Consider the following 16,851-nt stretch of genomic DNA (forward strand, 5'->3'; position numbering starts at 1 on the left):
TCTTTTGAAAGAGTTTTCATCTGATACGCTAATTAATTTGATTTGTTACCAGTATTTCTAACCTGTTGGTTAAGTGATATAGTCAGATCTGATGATTGAAAAAAAACACAAAAAAACATTGATAGATTAAGGAAATGACCTACAGGTTAAAAATAACCCTGAGTGTTTTTAATGAGCATTTTGTGCTGCAGAATGTGATTAGGTTAATGTACAGGCGCTTCTCTGGGGACGGGAGCATCTTCTGTGGCGCTGTGCCTTCTTTGAAGGACCGCTTTTATTTTTTCTTCTCTTTTTGCTTTGTATTTGGGTTTTTGTGATTGGTGCTATAATTGGGATGAAAACCTCAGGCCAGCTGTGTTAGCAGTTGGTTAAAATGAAACCTTTTAGAAAGATTTTGGAACTACTAGCATTATGTTTTTTGGAAAGGTCTGTGAGAAGTAAGCCAGATTCCAAGCTAATGACTGACCAAAAATAAGTAAGTATTAGTTTTCTTAGTTTTTTTGTTTCTTTTTTTTTAAGATTATTACAGATATTTTTTAAACTGTAATTGCTATAGCTCTCTCATATATGCTGTTATGCCTTGGTATTAGGAAAATACTATATTTTTTTCAGTGTTAACCAAATTAATGTAGTTATTAGATCTAGACCAATCTAGTTGTTAGATCTTATTATCTGAGTCAGTTGAAATCTCATGTTCTTATTACACTGACAGTGTATTGTAGATCTTTACAGTAAGCAGATACATTCTGAAATGAAGGCATTTGGGGAGTTTTTTAAATGCTCACATTAGTACGGCTGAAGTTTAGGTAATTCAATTCAACAAATATTTATTGAGATTTACTAGATGCTGGGCATTCCATTAGGTGCTAGAAAGATGAATAAGACATTACCCTGTCCTCAGAGTGTCCACTGTCTATTAAGGGAGACAGAGATGGTTTAAAAAAATGGCACTACATGCCAATATGAGAAACTCAGTAATAGACATGCTCAAAGCTTTGTGAAAACTCAAAGGACAACCGATCAGCTGTGCATTAAGGGTGATGGTGGCAGAGGATGGGCTTCGTGGCAGTTGAGACTTTGCAGGCAGAGGGGCATCATGCAGAAAGACACGGCCATGTGAAATAACATGGTATGTGCAGGCAGCAGCAGGAGGAGAGATGGACGAGTCTAAGACATGCTGGGTCCCACAGGCCGTGCTAAAGACACACTTTACCTTGAGATGATAGGAAGTCATGAATTTTCATTCTTCCCAGAGATGCCTGTTATGTGACGAGCCCCGTACCAGATACCGACTTGGGAATACGGGGCACACAGGCAGTCAGACATTTCAGCAATATTTATTTATTGAGCCCCTGCCGTGTGCTGGGCGCTGTCCTAGGCCCTGGGCATATAGCACCATGTGAAACAGGCCAAGGCTCCTGGTTTATGGAGCTTAATTCTAGTAGGAGAGACAAAATAAACAGGTAAAACAGATAAAACATAAATGATATATCTGAAAGTGATCATCTTACTCTTCATACTAAGAAAATCTGACTGTAATGTGGACTTGGTAAGGGAGAGAGTTAGATAGGGCGGCATTTGAGGAGAAACAAGTAACGAGGAGCCAGCCCTTGAAGGTGTGGAGAAAGAATGTTCAGGGCCCAGGAAACGGGAGTGGAGAAGGCCCTGATGAGCTGACAAGCCGGCCCTTGGGGCTGGAGCACGTGTACCTGAGGGAGTGGAGTCGGGGAGGAACTCCCCGAGGAGGGGCCGGGCGCTCTCGAGGGCAAGCTTAGAGGCCACGCAGCAGGCAACCGTCGCAGGGTTTTCAGCAGGAGGACATGATCTGATTGTGTTTATTCTCTTCAATCTTGGCTTTTCCTGGGGCGAAGGGAAAGTCGGTTCCAGTACCTCTACCTGCCACATGGAGCTTGCAGTCTGTCATCAAGGAAGGTTAAAGTCCGATCAGTGTTTTAGTAAAGTCTCTGACCGAGCTGTGGAGGGAGGATTGGAGGGGGCTGAGATGAGGAGACAAACGAGACTATCAGCAGGAGATCGGGGGTCCCGAAGCGACAGAATGCGTGGGCAGGAAAGTGTCTACGGGGGGAGCCGACAGGGTGCAGAGCTGCGCTTTAAGTAGACTGTGTTCCTTTCAGCGTTGGAAGGCTTGCTACATGAGCATTAGCTACTAGTTAATCTAATCTACTGTGTCTGGTGTGCCTCATAGCATGTTACTGGTCAACAGACATTCTCATTAGAAACAATGGAAGACAGCAGGCTGATCCTAGAAATACCTTTTTAACAAAAGCAGTATGGTTAAGTGGTCATGTGCTTTAATTTTGTGTAGTTAACAAACAGGGAAGTCTTTTATTTTTGGTAATTAAAATAGCTGTAATCATAGTTAGTGAGTAAACTACCTCCTGTAAATCATTCATATTTATTGGAAATGAATCAGAAATTCATATATATTTCCACACATATTGGAAATTGTGTTATTTCAGATGAGACATTCATTCATCCGACAATATCTAATGGGCCTACTTCCGAGGTACTATAAAGTTCCTGAGGAGGATACTTTTTTTTAAATGAAGGAAAAACACTTTAATTTACTAGGTTTTTTTCCCTTTTACAGTAGTACAGTTCAGTATCACTGTAAACTTCGTGACACTGGCAGATGAGAATGAAGGAGATATTTTTGAATCATACTATTTCTTTTAGAAATAATTCTATTGACATTAAAATTAATCCCCAAAAGAATGGCTGTCCACAAGAGAATGATTCAAGTTTGTATCTGCTGGATATGATGACCTAACTTGTTTTTCCCTGGTGTGCCAAACAGTGTTAAATGACCCAAAATTGTGCCTTTAAAAAACGTAGGAAAGGGCTTCCCTGGTGGCGCAGTGGTTGAGAGTCCGCCTGCCGATGCAGGGGACGCGGTTTTGTGCCCCGGTCCAGGAAGATCCCACATGCCGCGGAGCAGCTAGGCCCGTGAGCCATGGCCGCTGAGCCTGTGCGTCCGGAGCCTGTGCTCCACAACGGGAGAGGCCACAACAGTGAGAGGCCCACGTACCACAAAAAAAAAAGTATGAAAGCACTAATATATTGAAATAAAACCAGAACTCTATTATATAGAGTTATATATGAGTTACATATGCTATGCATATTGCTATAAAGCAGTTTCTCAAGAAGAGGAATACAGTTAATTATAGTAGATGAAACATTTTATGAACTAAAGAAAAAATCCTAGAAATGTTTGAATTTTCCCCTTAAATTATGTTAATATCGGGAAGAAGAAACGTAATAGGCTAAAGCATTCCACCTCAAGACAGAAAATTTAGAGCCCAGTGTGTCCTTCCCTTCTCTATAATATATACAAATTACGCTAGAGGGGATTATGTCCTTGTGTTTATCAGAGAAACCTCCACAGAGGGATTTCTTCTAGTATCTATAATAGTTTAGATACCAATTCATGTGTGACAGAAATTATTCCTTATAGGAAATGAAACTTGGAATGGAAGTGTGCATGTGTGTGTGTGTGTGTGTGTGAGAGAGAGAGAGAGACAGACAGACAGACAGACATTGTGTAATAAGGTAAAGTTCAAGAAAATTTGATTCTCACCATCTGTGTATAATAGTGGAATTCATTCCATTAACCAAAAAGCACTCTCTTCATGCATTCTAGGTGTTATTAGAAAATTTCAGCATATACTATATAATAATAATTTTAGGTAAAACATCGATTTTCAAATTATTATTCAAGAACAAATGACAACAAATTACAGGTGTACACTAATGAAAAGTGACGGCATTAAACTAAGAAGTTTGGTGGGTTATTTCAACATGATACGTAGAAGGAAAAATATCTTTCCAAATAACTAATGCTTACCCCTTTAATGGCCAGATCTTTAAGAAAAAAATTCAGATGGAAACCTTAAATAGAGTGTACTGAATATAAGCTATTGGAGCAATGAAGGAATGATTATACTATATTATTTATAAAGTACTATCCTGTGAAGACTCAAAGAGTTTGTGCTTTCCCTGCATAATTACCTCCAGACCAGTGTTCCCTTAGTACACTTTGTGTTTTCCTGCCATGTTTCTTCTGTGCCTTCGATATCTTCTAAGTCCTTTCCCCTGAGACACCGTCTATCTTAGCTTGGGCTGCTATAACAAAATACTGTCACCAGGGGTGCTCATCAACAATAAAATGTATTTCTCACAGTTCTGGAGGCCAGGAAGTCCAGGATCAAGGTGCCAGCCATTCGTTGTCTGGTGAGGGCTCTCTTCCTGGGAGCTCTTCTTGTTGTGTTCTCACATGGTGGGAAAAGAACAAGCCAGCTCTCTGTCCTCTTTTAAGGGTCCTAATCCCATTCATGAGGGTTCTACCCTCATGACCTAATCACCTCCCAAAGGCCCCTACCTCTAATACCATCCCATTGGGAGTTAGGGTTTCAACATAGGAATTTTGAGGGGACAGAAACTTTTGGTCCATAGCATTACTCCTACCCCATCTTTGTCAAAGCCCACCGTATGTCGTTTCCTCCAAAGAGACTAGTCTTCATTGCCTCAACCAGATGTGATCTTTCCCTTTGAGTACCAGTAGTCCTCTGTATATCACTTATATTTACCTTGCATGTACCATACTCTACCGTATATTATCGTCATTTGTACATTAGCCTAACCCCATTATTAGTTTGCACACTAATTGTAGTTATTAATTTATCCCAGAGCACCCAGCCCAGAAGCTGGTCAAAATCCTTCATTTTATACATGAATTTTACGGATGAGGTCTGAGGTCAGGGGCTCTGGATTTCACTTACTTTTCATAATTTGGAAGGAAAATTCTATTTTTATCCATGAAAAAGAGATAAGGAACTACTGTAGAACTAAGTAGTAACCTTAGGTCTAAGTACCGAAAGAAGTTCATCTTTATTCCTAAAGCTGTGAGACTATTTTAGTGCTTACTTTCAAACTGATTGAACTAATGTGCTGATATGGTGCTGATATGACATGATATACACCCCGGAAGTATTTTTCTTTTTCAGTAGTGGTAGTTCATTTATTCAGCCAGTACCTGTTGAACTTTTACTCCACGCCAGGCACATGGCAACATCATTTCAGTAATGTTACAATGGATAGGAAGGAAATACCACTGTATACTTTATTTTTAAAATTTTTTATTTTTAATTAATTAATTTATTTTTGGCTGCGTTGGGTCTTTGTTGCTGCGCACAGGCTTTCTCCAGTTGTGGCAAGCGGGGGCTACTCTTCGTTGCAGTGCGTGGGCTTCCCATCGCGGTGGCTTCTCTTGTTGCGGAGCACGGGCTCCAGGCGTGTGGGCTTCAGTAATTGTGGCTCGCAGGCTCAGTACTTGTGGCGCACGGGCTTAGTTGCCCCGTGGCATGTGGGATCTTAGTTCCCCGACCAGGGCTCAAACCCATGTCCCCTGCATCTGCAGGTGGATTCTAAACCACTGTACCACCAGGGAAGTCCACACTGTATACTTTATAACACACATTTCCATTATCATTTCCCCCACTGACAAATGTTTATAGTTCATTTAATTCTCAAAAGTACAACAGTCTGAAATTTCCCAGTGTTCTCTGAACTCTAACTCATTGATGAAGCAGCCTCAGAACTCAAACCTAAATGAGTTACTGTGGTCTTATCACCTGAAAGCAAATCTTACATCTCTGGTGTTCGGCTCACTTAAACCAGTCAGGTGGCCCTCCCTGTTTTCGTTCAGCAGCCTCCTGATTGGTCAGGACCTGTTCTTGATTCACGGTAGCCCCATAGGACCAGTGGGTTAACCATTTTGAATTACCTCCCCTTCTTATATCCACGATTCACTGGATATAAGGTTCAAGCATAATGAAAGAAATGACATTTCAAATAAGAGAGAATTGATAGTAATAATACAAAGTTATACTTATGTGGAATTAGAATATGTATGAGAGAAGGTGTTATATATATAAGGATATATTTCTAAGTAAACACCTAAATCCTAGTAGGAGAAAAAAGATCTCCATGATGTTTCTAAGTGGCAATAGGTGATACATTTTAATTTCAAAATATTTTAAAGCTGGAAATATTTTTAAAAATCAATTTTATATGATCAGAGTCCAAAAATTCCAAAACTTAAACTGTGTAAATGAAGACTGCCTAGTAAAATAGATGTAGGTCGGTGGCAATAGTCATTTATTCTGTGTTGGTAAAATTCTCTTTAATGTTTTTCAAGGCCATAAAAAACATAATTGTTTTACAGGATACGAGCTCAGTATTAAAGGAGGAACAAGTTCTTACAGCCTTTGAAGATGAAGGGTCGTATATTATTCAAGAACAGCAGGATTCTCTCGTGTGTCAAGGGATTCTTGATTTAGAGGAAACTGACATGCCAGAGCCTTCGGCTCCGGAGAGCTACCCCGGGTCAGTCTGTGAAGAAGATGTCACCTTAGCTCTGAAAGAACTGGATGAACGATGTGAAGAAGAGGAAGCGGATTTCTCTGGGCTGTCTAGGTGAGAATACAGTATCACAGACACGATAATGAGGTGATATTTTCTCTCCTATCCCCTCCCAAATATGACCCTCTGTTCTAGTAAGCGGACTTTCATTCCTGTGTGTGTTTCCAAGGTAAAATGAGTTACCTCATTTTTACGATGGGTTTATTTTCTATTATTGACATTCACTTAAAGAAAAACAAGTAGGCCATTCTCAGAACATAGTGAATAGCATTCTGCATTTAGCAGTACACCAAGTACCTATTTTGGCAAAATGCCAAATGGCCGAGTGTTAAAATCAATATTGGGCCATGGCCAGAACCAAGTATCAAAATCATGGCATGAACTCTGTGACACCAGAACAAATCTGAAATAGGTTCCAAAAATTATTTTATAGTTTTATTATCAACAGTCTTTTTTTTTTTTTTTTTTGGCGGTACGCGGGCCTCTCACTGCTGTGGCTTCTCCCGCTGCGGAGCACAGGCTTCGGACGTGCAGGCCCAGCGGCCACGGCTCATGGGCCCAGCCGCTCCGTGGCACGTGGGATCCTCCCGGACCGGAGCACGAACCCGTGTCCCCTGCATTGGCAGGCAGACCTTCAACCACTGCGCCACCAGGGAAGCCCCAACAGTCATATTTTTAAAGCTTGACTTATATAATGGGCAAAAGTGACCATTTCTTACTACTGTCAGATGTTAAGAGTGCTCCTTTTAAATGTTTATGCACCATAGCTTCAAAATTATCACAAAGTGATAGTTGAATTCTCAAATAGGACTTTTTTTCACTCATGAGCTGACAAAATTGAATAATCAATTATTACATAAAGTTCTTAAAAGAAAGTTTGGTGGCTGTTATGTAACTTAAATACCAAACAGTTCTATAATGATGAGACTTACGATATAATCTACATCTACTATTTTGCTTTTTAAATTAATTTTATAAATATTTGTGGCTCAAAATAATGTTCTTTATAAGCACATCTAATTTAATGCACTCTCTATCAGTGTATTTATTTCCCTATTCAACAGTTTGAAGCTCCCTGATAATTATTTTTATAAGTAATCAAGTATATCAGAGCTTTACTCCTACAATAAAAGCTTTTCATTTGGGCTTCCCTGGTGGCGCAGTGGTTGAGAGTCCACCTGCCGATGCAGGGGACACGGGTTCATGCCCTGGTCCAGGAAGATCCCACATGCCGCAGAGTGGCTGGGCCCGTGAGCCATGGCCGCTGGGCCTGCACGTCCGGAGCCTGTGCTCCGCAACGGGAGAGACCACAACTGAGAGGCCCATGTACCGCAAAAAAAAAAAAAAAAAAAAGCTTTTCATTTATATCAGTACTTCAAGTGATAATTGAGTTTTAACTTATGTAGCACATGAGATTTTTCACTCTCAGCGTATCTGGAATGCCTACCTACACTTGAAAGTGTACATTCAGATGTTAACGACAAATCTTGGTGACACACCTTGTTCATATTACTGACTTGGATGTGACAGTAGCCTATGCAATCACTCACTCATTGATCATACACAAGTTAAGGGACACCAGAAATGAAGCAGGGGTAGATACTCAGCTGTCTACCTTTCTAAAAGGCTGCAGCCAAAGTGCTGACTTTGGCCAAGGACTGAAGTTGAAATAGAATTAAACATCCTTACTAAATATAGGGGTATATGTACTCAAGCTTAGAGGATACATTTTGTTCAAATCAATCACCACAGTGACATTTTAAAAATTAAACTTTTTGAGATATAATTTTTCACTTCAAATGTCTGCTTCATTTTGATCTTTTCCCCCCCAGTCTTCTCAGATCCCTCTCTTCCATAGGAATTGCTCCGTAATTTCTATAAAGCCTTGTGGAGCTACCCTGTAATGTGAAATACGCAATATTAAGACCCAGAGTCACACATTTCCTTATAGGATGCCCAACCCAAATACATCTCCATCTTTTCCCATTGTCTCATTTTTGTATGTATTATCTGACTGTGGGGATTATAAATTTCTCAAAGAAAATGGCCAGGCCTTATGTTTCTTTGAGTCAGAGCTGTTACTGCCATACTGCTAGGCATATAGTATATGTCATGGCTTTAACACTGGGTTTGGTCCCATTTGAAGTCCTGGCTTCAAATTCTGGCTCTGTCATTTCCTACCCAGTAGCCTAGGCACATCATTTAACTTCGCTGAACTTTTTGTTTCCTCACGGGTAAAAAGTCAAGATAATAATAGTACTTAATTGTCCTTGAGTTGCTGTGAAGATTGAATGAAAACAATCTGTATAAAGCACCTAATATATAGCCCTTGACATAAAAGTACATGACAAAACTTTAAAAATATTATCATTGTCAATCTGGGCCTGTTCAAATAAAAAGCCTCCAAAATTGACCATTTAAAATGAAAGCATTCTAATCTGTATTATTCATAGAAGTTACAGAAATTATTCCATAGCCCTGGCCTATGCTAGGACTTGAGCTGTTGTAAGCTGGTCATGTGAAATTAGATTTCTGATTCCAAAGATGCTAAGAAAGAACAAGATGCTAGAAAGAACAGGATGAATAAGAAAATCTGCTTGTTTGTGCTTCCTCACAAAGTTTAGGTGGTTGCACATTTTCTAAATCAATGTGTATATACGAGTAAAAAATAATCCATGTTAGATGACAAACTATCTTAAGTAATTGAGTGTATTCTTTTGCGATAATATTATGATGATGATATCTGTGTTAACAGTCAAGATGAAGAAGAGCAAGATGGTTTTCCAGAAGCACAGACATCACCTCTGCCATCACCATTTCTTTCTGCCATCATAGCTGCTTTTCAGCCAGTAGCGTACGATGATGAAGAAGAAGCCTGGCGCTGTCACGTCAATCAGATGCTGTCTGACACCGATGGGTCCTGTGCAGTGTTTACTTTTCACGTGTTTTCTAGGCTGTTTCAGGTCAGTGAGGTTTAGGGTTTCTGAATTCATATTATAGTTACCTGATAAAGTTATGGGGTTTTGGCTAAAATCAGTATCTCAAATTTTAATATTCCCACTGATTCCCTTTAAAAATTTTTATTTTCCTAAGATAGTGATATTTAAATTTACACTTTGACACTGTAGCACTGCTGGGACATTATACAATGACTAGTACCGATATCGCCTCTAAGGCAATTAGAGTAAAACTTCAGAACAACATCTGATAAGTTTTCTGCAGTATGCTAGGCACTTCCAGGGACACCAAAGAAATATAAAGCATGGTTCCTGCCTTCAAGGAGCTTACGTCAGTATCACAAGACAACTTATCATAAAGTGTTAAATTCATTGGCACTTTCATCACAGTGTGGGGACCTTAAAAATTTTAGCCAGGCTTGTTTCCAGCCCTAAAAATAATATGAGCTGACATTTATTGAGCATTCAGTACATGCTAGGTGCTAGGCTAAATGTCCTACATTAAGTAATTCTTACAATAGACCTATGTAACGTAGATGTGTTTTTAGCATTCTGTAGCTAGGGAAACCAAGGCAGAGAGAAATGCCACCATTTAAGTCATTATTCTCCAAACTACCTGCCACCTTTCCTCCCTACCTCAGCAACTTTGCCCATCTTAGAAAACCCAGCTCAGTACACATTCTCTCTGAGGTTTTCCCAACCAACCACCCCAACCTTCGGTCTCTCCCTCCTGGAAGTTCTTTAGTGCTTATTACCTGGAGCATTTATTTATTTAATTCTGTAGTTTTGCATTGCTACTCGGGTTTCTATTTATATTCTTTTCATGCCAGAGATATAAATTTCTTGATGCCCAAGACTGTGGCTTACGCTTTTTTTTTTCTAATTAATCATAATGACAGCTAATGGTGCTACACATATACATGTAGGTACACGTTAAGTATTTGTATAGTAATTACACTGTTGATGACACTAATTCATTGAGTGCTCACTATGGGTCAGGCACTGATTGTTTTATGTGATTGAATATTCTTGAGTTTTGAGAAGATATTATCCTTGATGCATTTTGATGACTTAAAGTCAGAAGGCAGCTCATAGCCAAGGATAGTACACTACTTTTACTGAAAGTTTCTTTCAGGTAGAACTTAACTTTAGAAGAGCTAATTCCTCACACATGTGAGGACTTTATTTCCAACAATGTATATAGCATGTATTCCTTCTGTCTTTCCTAATGAAAAAAACCTCAGGAATGGGGAGATGAATAGCCTGTATCAATAGTTTCTTTTTTCAGGAATACTGTTCTGTAAATACTGTTTTGATCATTTTTAGAAATTACCATGTTTCCTAAAGTGCCTAAAAACTTACAGATCAGTTTTAAGAGTTCTATACAGCACTACAATAATAGTTTTAAAATAAAAGGTTGCTCTAATTATAAATTATGCTTTTTTACTTAAACATGAAAAAAGGCTTTCATATGAAATACTAACATTTTTCTTATGTTTTCTCCATAGTCAATTCAAAGAAAGTTTGGAGACATAACTAATGAGGCAGTCAGCTTTCTTGGTGAGAGTCTGCAACGCATTGGTACCAAATTTAAAAGTTCACTGGAAGTGATGATGATGTGTTCAGAATGCCCGACAGTCTTTGTGGATGCTGAAACAGTAAGTTTTAACATGAGGGCTTATTATAAAAACTGAATTGAAATGGCATCGTTCAGTAAATGGTCTTTTTTTTAAGGTAATTCAGAATTTTGAAGTCTGAAGATTCATATTTTTCAACTTGATGATAAATATCTAGCAGAATATAATTCCCGTGTATTATATGCAGTGGCTTGTGACTATTTCTGATTCTGGCCTCTCCCTGCCCTCACCCTCCACAGAGTCCTAGATGGGGAAGCTGAAAAATCATGCTCTAGAGATGTGTACTTTTCCTGATTCCTGAGTAAAAGTGGGTAGGAGAGGGCTAGACCTCCCCCATGAAGAACCCAGAACTCCCTGGTCTTCCCCACTTGTGTCCAAGCACGCCTGTAGATTATGTATTAAGGTTTTTAAAGAATTAAGGTTTAAAAAAGCTTCAAGGGTGTTACCTTTAAGGTGTATCCTGGACTGACATGCCATTTTTGCCTGAGCCCATTTTTGAAGGCAGTTGAAGGCATGCTTATCCTTCTGACATTGCACTGCACTTCTCCTCTGTTTCAGTGAAAGGTCAGTCCTTAGTATGGGACAGCGTACAGTTAGGGAGGCCGGCTTAAGCTGGCCTGAAAACCAACGTTTTTGGTCTCAGGATTGTGATCAGAAACGGTGACCTGGATCAATGTGTTTCTGATTTGACAGCTGATGTCCTGTGATTTGCTAGAAACACTCAAGTTCAGTGTTTTGGAATTGCAAGAGCACCTGGATACGTACAATGCCAAACGAGAAGCAGCTGAGCAGGTCAGTCTGTTTTTACCATGTAAAATAAAGTAGTCGCTTGTGACACTGGAAGCGCTAACCTGGCATAATACTGAGATGGAAAACAGAACCTGTTAACACTTGCCTCAGGGTTATACTGAGAATGTTGGGGCCTTGGAGCTCTCTGTCCAGTAAATTCCTATCTTTAGCTTTTAGAAATTGGCCCTCTAAGAGCCTAAGAGCACAATGGAAAATGAGCTTTATAAAATGCTTCTGTGTTGAGACTATAATAGCTGCTGTCAACATTGCAAGCTGGGATGTAAAGGCAGTATTTCCCTGAGAAAGGCACAGTGATGTTGTGGTCCAGAAAAATCTGCAACCTGTGACAAAGTGGTCCTCTTTTTCCTGTGATGTGTATGTGTACGTGGGCAAGCAAAGGGAGAAAGAAGCACACAGTGTATTATAGATGTTACCTGCAAAGAAATGTTTAACTCCAGTGTGGCACTGCAAAACACAGTCGTTCTCTTCCCTGAGAGTAAATCCAGTATATTTTCAATTGGCAGGGGCAGAAAAACTTAAAGGAAAAAAAGTTTCTCCTTTTCACACAAACTGCATACAGTAAAAAAAAAAAAAAAAAAAAAACAAAAAAACTGCATACAGTAGGCATTTTTTCCCCTAGAATAGGAGATGAGTCTTTCATTAATAAGTACTAAATATCTATCACATGTAAAGGCCTGTGAAAAATGAAGTGTTAAACCTGTTTCTTATTCCCTAAATACTCTAGATAGGAACATAAAGCACAGATACTGTGCATGAATAATTAGGAACAAATGTTTAAATTATAGCTATAAATAAAAGTACTGGCAAATCATACAGGTCTAACAGAGAACGGATGCAAACCAAATGTATGATTTCCAAGGAGAGGTCCCTTTTGGCTGATTGGAAAACTTCATGGAATAGAGATGCAACCTTAGTCCTTGACAGACGTTAATTTTAGATTGGGGGATTATCTCAGGAAAAGAATATGGTATAAGAAAATACTTATTAAGGGGGTAGTGATCTTATATCTGGACTGAGATAGTAATGACAGATTGGAGAAGAGGAGAGTTTTCAGTAGCAGGAAAGTATCGGGCAAGATCTGGCCATGTTACAAATAATGTTGCTGTGTAACTTCTTATACATGTCTTTTATGTATATATGTTCACATACCTGTTGGATATCTATCTAGGAGTGGAATTGCTGGGTCACAGGGTATACATCTGTTCAACTTTAGTAGTAGATTCTGCCAAGCAGTTTTCTAAGAGAGGTTACATCAATTTACAATCCTATCAGAAGTGTGTACAGGAGTTACCATGCCCTAATCCCTTTGCCACCACTTGGTATTGCCAACTTTTAACATTTTGTCATTTTTGGTGGATGTGAGGTAGTATTTCATGATATTATTTTGCATCTGTCGGATGACTGTTTGAGCACCTTTTCTTCTTCATTTAGCTGTTTTGTGAATTGTGCCTAAAGTATCTTGCCCAATTTTGTAAATGGGTTATTTGTGGTTTTCTTATTGATTTGTAGGAGTTCTTCATTCGAAACACAAGCCTTTTACTGGATGTATGAATTACAAATTTTTTCCCCCTCTGTGGCTAGCATTTCCACTATCTCAATAGCATTTTTTGATCGACAGAAGTTTTTCATTTTACTTAGGTCCAAGTTAATCCATCTTTTCCATTATGGTTAGTGCTTCTGTGTTTTCAGAATCTCTGTCTGTCCTAGGAGGTTGATTGCTGTGATAATAGTCCCAATAAATCATGCTCCTCTGTGTCCACGCTTCTTTGCAATATGACTTTGCTGTTGTTCCTCCCATCAAAGGGATGGAATCTGTTTTCCCACCTCTTAAGTCTGGATGGCCTTGTGACTTGCTCTGACCAATCAAATTAAGAAGTGATGCTGTGCAACCTCTGAGACTAGCACTTAAGAGGTCTTTTGCAGCTTCTGCCTTTGCCATCATGCCTGTCAGAGTGTAAATTGGAACAAACTCTGGAAAACTATTTGACCTCCAGCCTCCAGGAGGATGAGAGGCCATGTGGAGGAGAGTGGAGGCATCCAGCTGACTGCCAGCATACCAGACACTTGAGGAAGGCCAGCTTGGAACTTTCAGCCCCAGTCAAGCCATCAGATGACTGTAGACTCATGAGTGACCCTAGGCAAGACCAGGAAAAACTCCCAGCGAACCCAAAGATTTATTTTGTTGTTTTAAGAAGCCATTAAGTTTTAGGGGTGGTTGGTTATACAGCAATAGATAACCACTTACAACAGGAGAACATCGAATACCTACAAATTAAGTCTATTTAAAGATGTGCTAAACCTCCACACAGAAAATTTCAGTTATTACTGAGAGAAATTAAAGGCCTCCCGAATAAATGGAAGGCTATACCATGTTTATGATTCAGTGTGAAGTCATTTTTCCCCAAAATGATCTATAGATTGAATGCAATCTCATTCCAAATTTCAGACAGTACATTAATGGAAATTGACAGGCTGATTACAGTCGTGAACACAGGTCAGGAAACTATAGCCCTCAGGTCATATCTGGCTCCCTGCCTGTTTTTGTAAATAAACTTTTTGGGAACATAGCCATCCCATTTGTTTACCTATTGTCTATGGCTCTTTTGCACTGCGACACAGAATAGTTGCAACAGAAAATCTATGGTTTGCAACACCTAAAATATTTACTGTCTGCCCTCGACAGAAAACGTCTTCCAAATCTTGTCCAAAAGGAGCAACAACAAGGGCTAAACAACAGAGTGAGACCTACATCCAGTAAGACCTATTAAAAATCTCCAAAGAGTGTAGTGCTGGCATAAAATCAGACAAATAGACCAATAGAACATAACAGACCCACACATATATAATCCTACGATTTACAGCAAAGGCTCTGTGGCAATGCAGTAGGAAAAGAATGTTCAGTAAATTGTGCCGAATCCATTAAAATATTTGTATGGAAGAGAAAAATGAATTTGATTCCTTCCTAAGCTACCATCTCACCATTTCTTATCCCATCTATTCTGTTACTTTTTCCTTCCTTTCTTAACTTCTTTTCTATCAACGATTTTTCATTATTCAGTTTTCCCCCTCTAATAGTTTTTTAGCTATACATTCTTTTATTATTCCTTGAGTCTTCTGAGGATCACAGGTGAACGCCTGGGGAATTCATCAGGACCCTGCTCTCTTGGCAGGGATCGAACAATTTTTACCTCATCTCCCCAGCACCACGAGACCAGAAAGTCTCGGCTTACCTTTTCATCCTCCCAGATGCTATTACTTGCTTTCTTAGCCTCTCCTCCTGCACATGACAAATATAGGAACAAGTGCCCCAAGAGCAAACTGCACACAGATTGGTCACTCCCTTCTCTGCAGTTATCTTTTCTCCAGGATCTTGGCCCTCAGTACCTCACTACCTGTGATAGCCCTGTTTTCCCAGCCCAGTGAACTATAAGCCACTACTTTTTGTTCCGCTTCTGAGCCCATGGACATCAATGAGCAAGTCCACTAAGGTAATGCTGGAGTCAATGTACAGCTCCCTTCAGTACTTTTCTCTGACTCCCTAAATCCTCCTGGCTGGTGGTATTCAGCTTCCATAGTTGTTCTTGGAGGACTGGCCTTATACAAGCTACCCCATCATACCCAGAAGCCAAACCTCTCCAGTTAAATTTTAACCTTTATTTGAGCCTTGAGTAAAAAAAATCCATCATGGGGAAAAAAAAAAAAAAATCCATCATGACAGGAAGACTGTTACATGTGGGTTGGAGGGTATTCTGTACACAAACCGTCTACTGTATCTTGTATACACTGACTGGGAAGGTGTGGACCTGTACTTTTGCAGGCCAGTGTGTAGCCACGGGACAATAGGGTTGGGGCTTTTCTTGTAACGGAATAAAAATCAGAAATAATTACTTTGAATAGTGCCCCCCAAATGCCATATCATAGGCATACAGTATAAAAAATTATATCTAGTAAGAACAAGCCATTAAATAAGCAATTGAAAGTATTTTTTTCAAATGTTTCAGTATACTTGGACAAACTGGGCCGGACTTGTGATGAGGATGAAGTGTATAGGCATTTTAACATTTTGAGTGAATAAAGATTAAGGTACAGATTCCATGATAGATGTCAACTGAATTTTGCTCATATAAAGAAATCTGCTAGATAGCTTTTGACAGTGACCACCAGCAGCTGTATCTTACTAGGAAAGCCTAACATGTTTTTCTTCTCAGAGGCTGTCAAGTAAAGAGCCTGAGGGCCCATGCAGGCTGAGGAACCAGGATAAAAGGGACATAAGGTCAAAGAGATTGTTTTGAAACAACCGAGACATCTAATTTTCATTCTTTGCATGTAGACCATTAACAGCTACAACTGAGAATTTCAAATGTCTACTACTGAAATATTTTCAAAGAGTAAAAATGTAGCTAGTAGTTTTTCTCAAAGTCCTAATGACTTCATATATATATATTAGTTTTATTATATTTAATCTATCACACAAAAAGAACTAGGAAGTCAAAAGAACTGGTAATATTAATAATATCAAACCGTCGAAACCCAGGAGCTCAACTTGAAGGCTCTAAGCTTTCACTTTAGCTTGGAAATTCTATGACTCCAGTGTTTTTTCCCCACTAACCCGTAGTGCTATTATTTTCTTTTCATCTGACCGAGGAAAAGGTACCTTAAATAAATATCCATCTTTAGGACCAGCCCCTGGAAAAGGAAAATCCACATTTGGCTTCTGTATTCAGTATTCATTGGAGATAATATGTTTGTCATTTATTGCTGTCCAAAAAGGAAGAAAAAGAAACAAAAACAAGATTTAAAATGTATTTTAGTTTCTGTTTCACTAATTAAAAGTGACACAAGTCTTCTGAGAATTACACTTCTGATAAGCAAACGGACCTGGTTAATTCTTTCTAAGTTGCCTTTATTAAATTGACAGGACAGGAAGCCCATCTTTCATTTCCCCATCTTACATTAGACAAAGGTCAGGTATAGGTTGTGAAGATTTCCCATAAAATCTACAAAAT

General features: G+C 39.2%; 1 protein-coding gene across 9 annotated transcripts in view; it reads left to right on the forward strand.

Moving 5' to 3' along the window:
* The window catches only part of FRYL (FRY like transcription coactivator), a 244,559-nt gene that overhangs the window by 219,680 nt on the left and 8,028 nt on the right, over positions 1–16,851 (forward strand). For all 9 annotated transcript variants that reach the window (XM_004268286.3, XM_033425475.2, XM_033425476.2 and 6 more), the window contains 4 exons: positions 6,245–6,495; positions 9,197–9,404; positions 10,907–11,056; positions 11,729–11,827. In XM_004268286.3, the coding sequence (XP_004268334.1) occupies positions 6,245–6,495; positions 9,197–9,404; positions 10,907–11,056; positions 11,729–11,827 (708 nt within the window). The remainder of the gene's footprint in view (positions 1–6,244; positions 6,496–9,196; positions 9,405–10,906; positions 11,057–11,728; positions 11,828–16,851) is intronic.

The sequence above is a fragment of the Orcinus orca genome, chromosome 4 (genome assembly GCF_937001465.1).
Source record: "Orcinus orca chromosome 4, mOrcOrc1.1, whole genome shotgun sequence".
NCBI classification, from domain to species: domain Eukaryota; kingdom Metazoa; phylum Chordata; class Mammalia; order Artiodactyla; family Delphinidae; genus Orcinus; species Orcinus orca.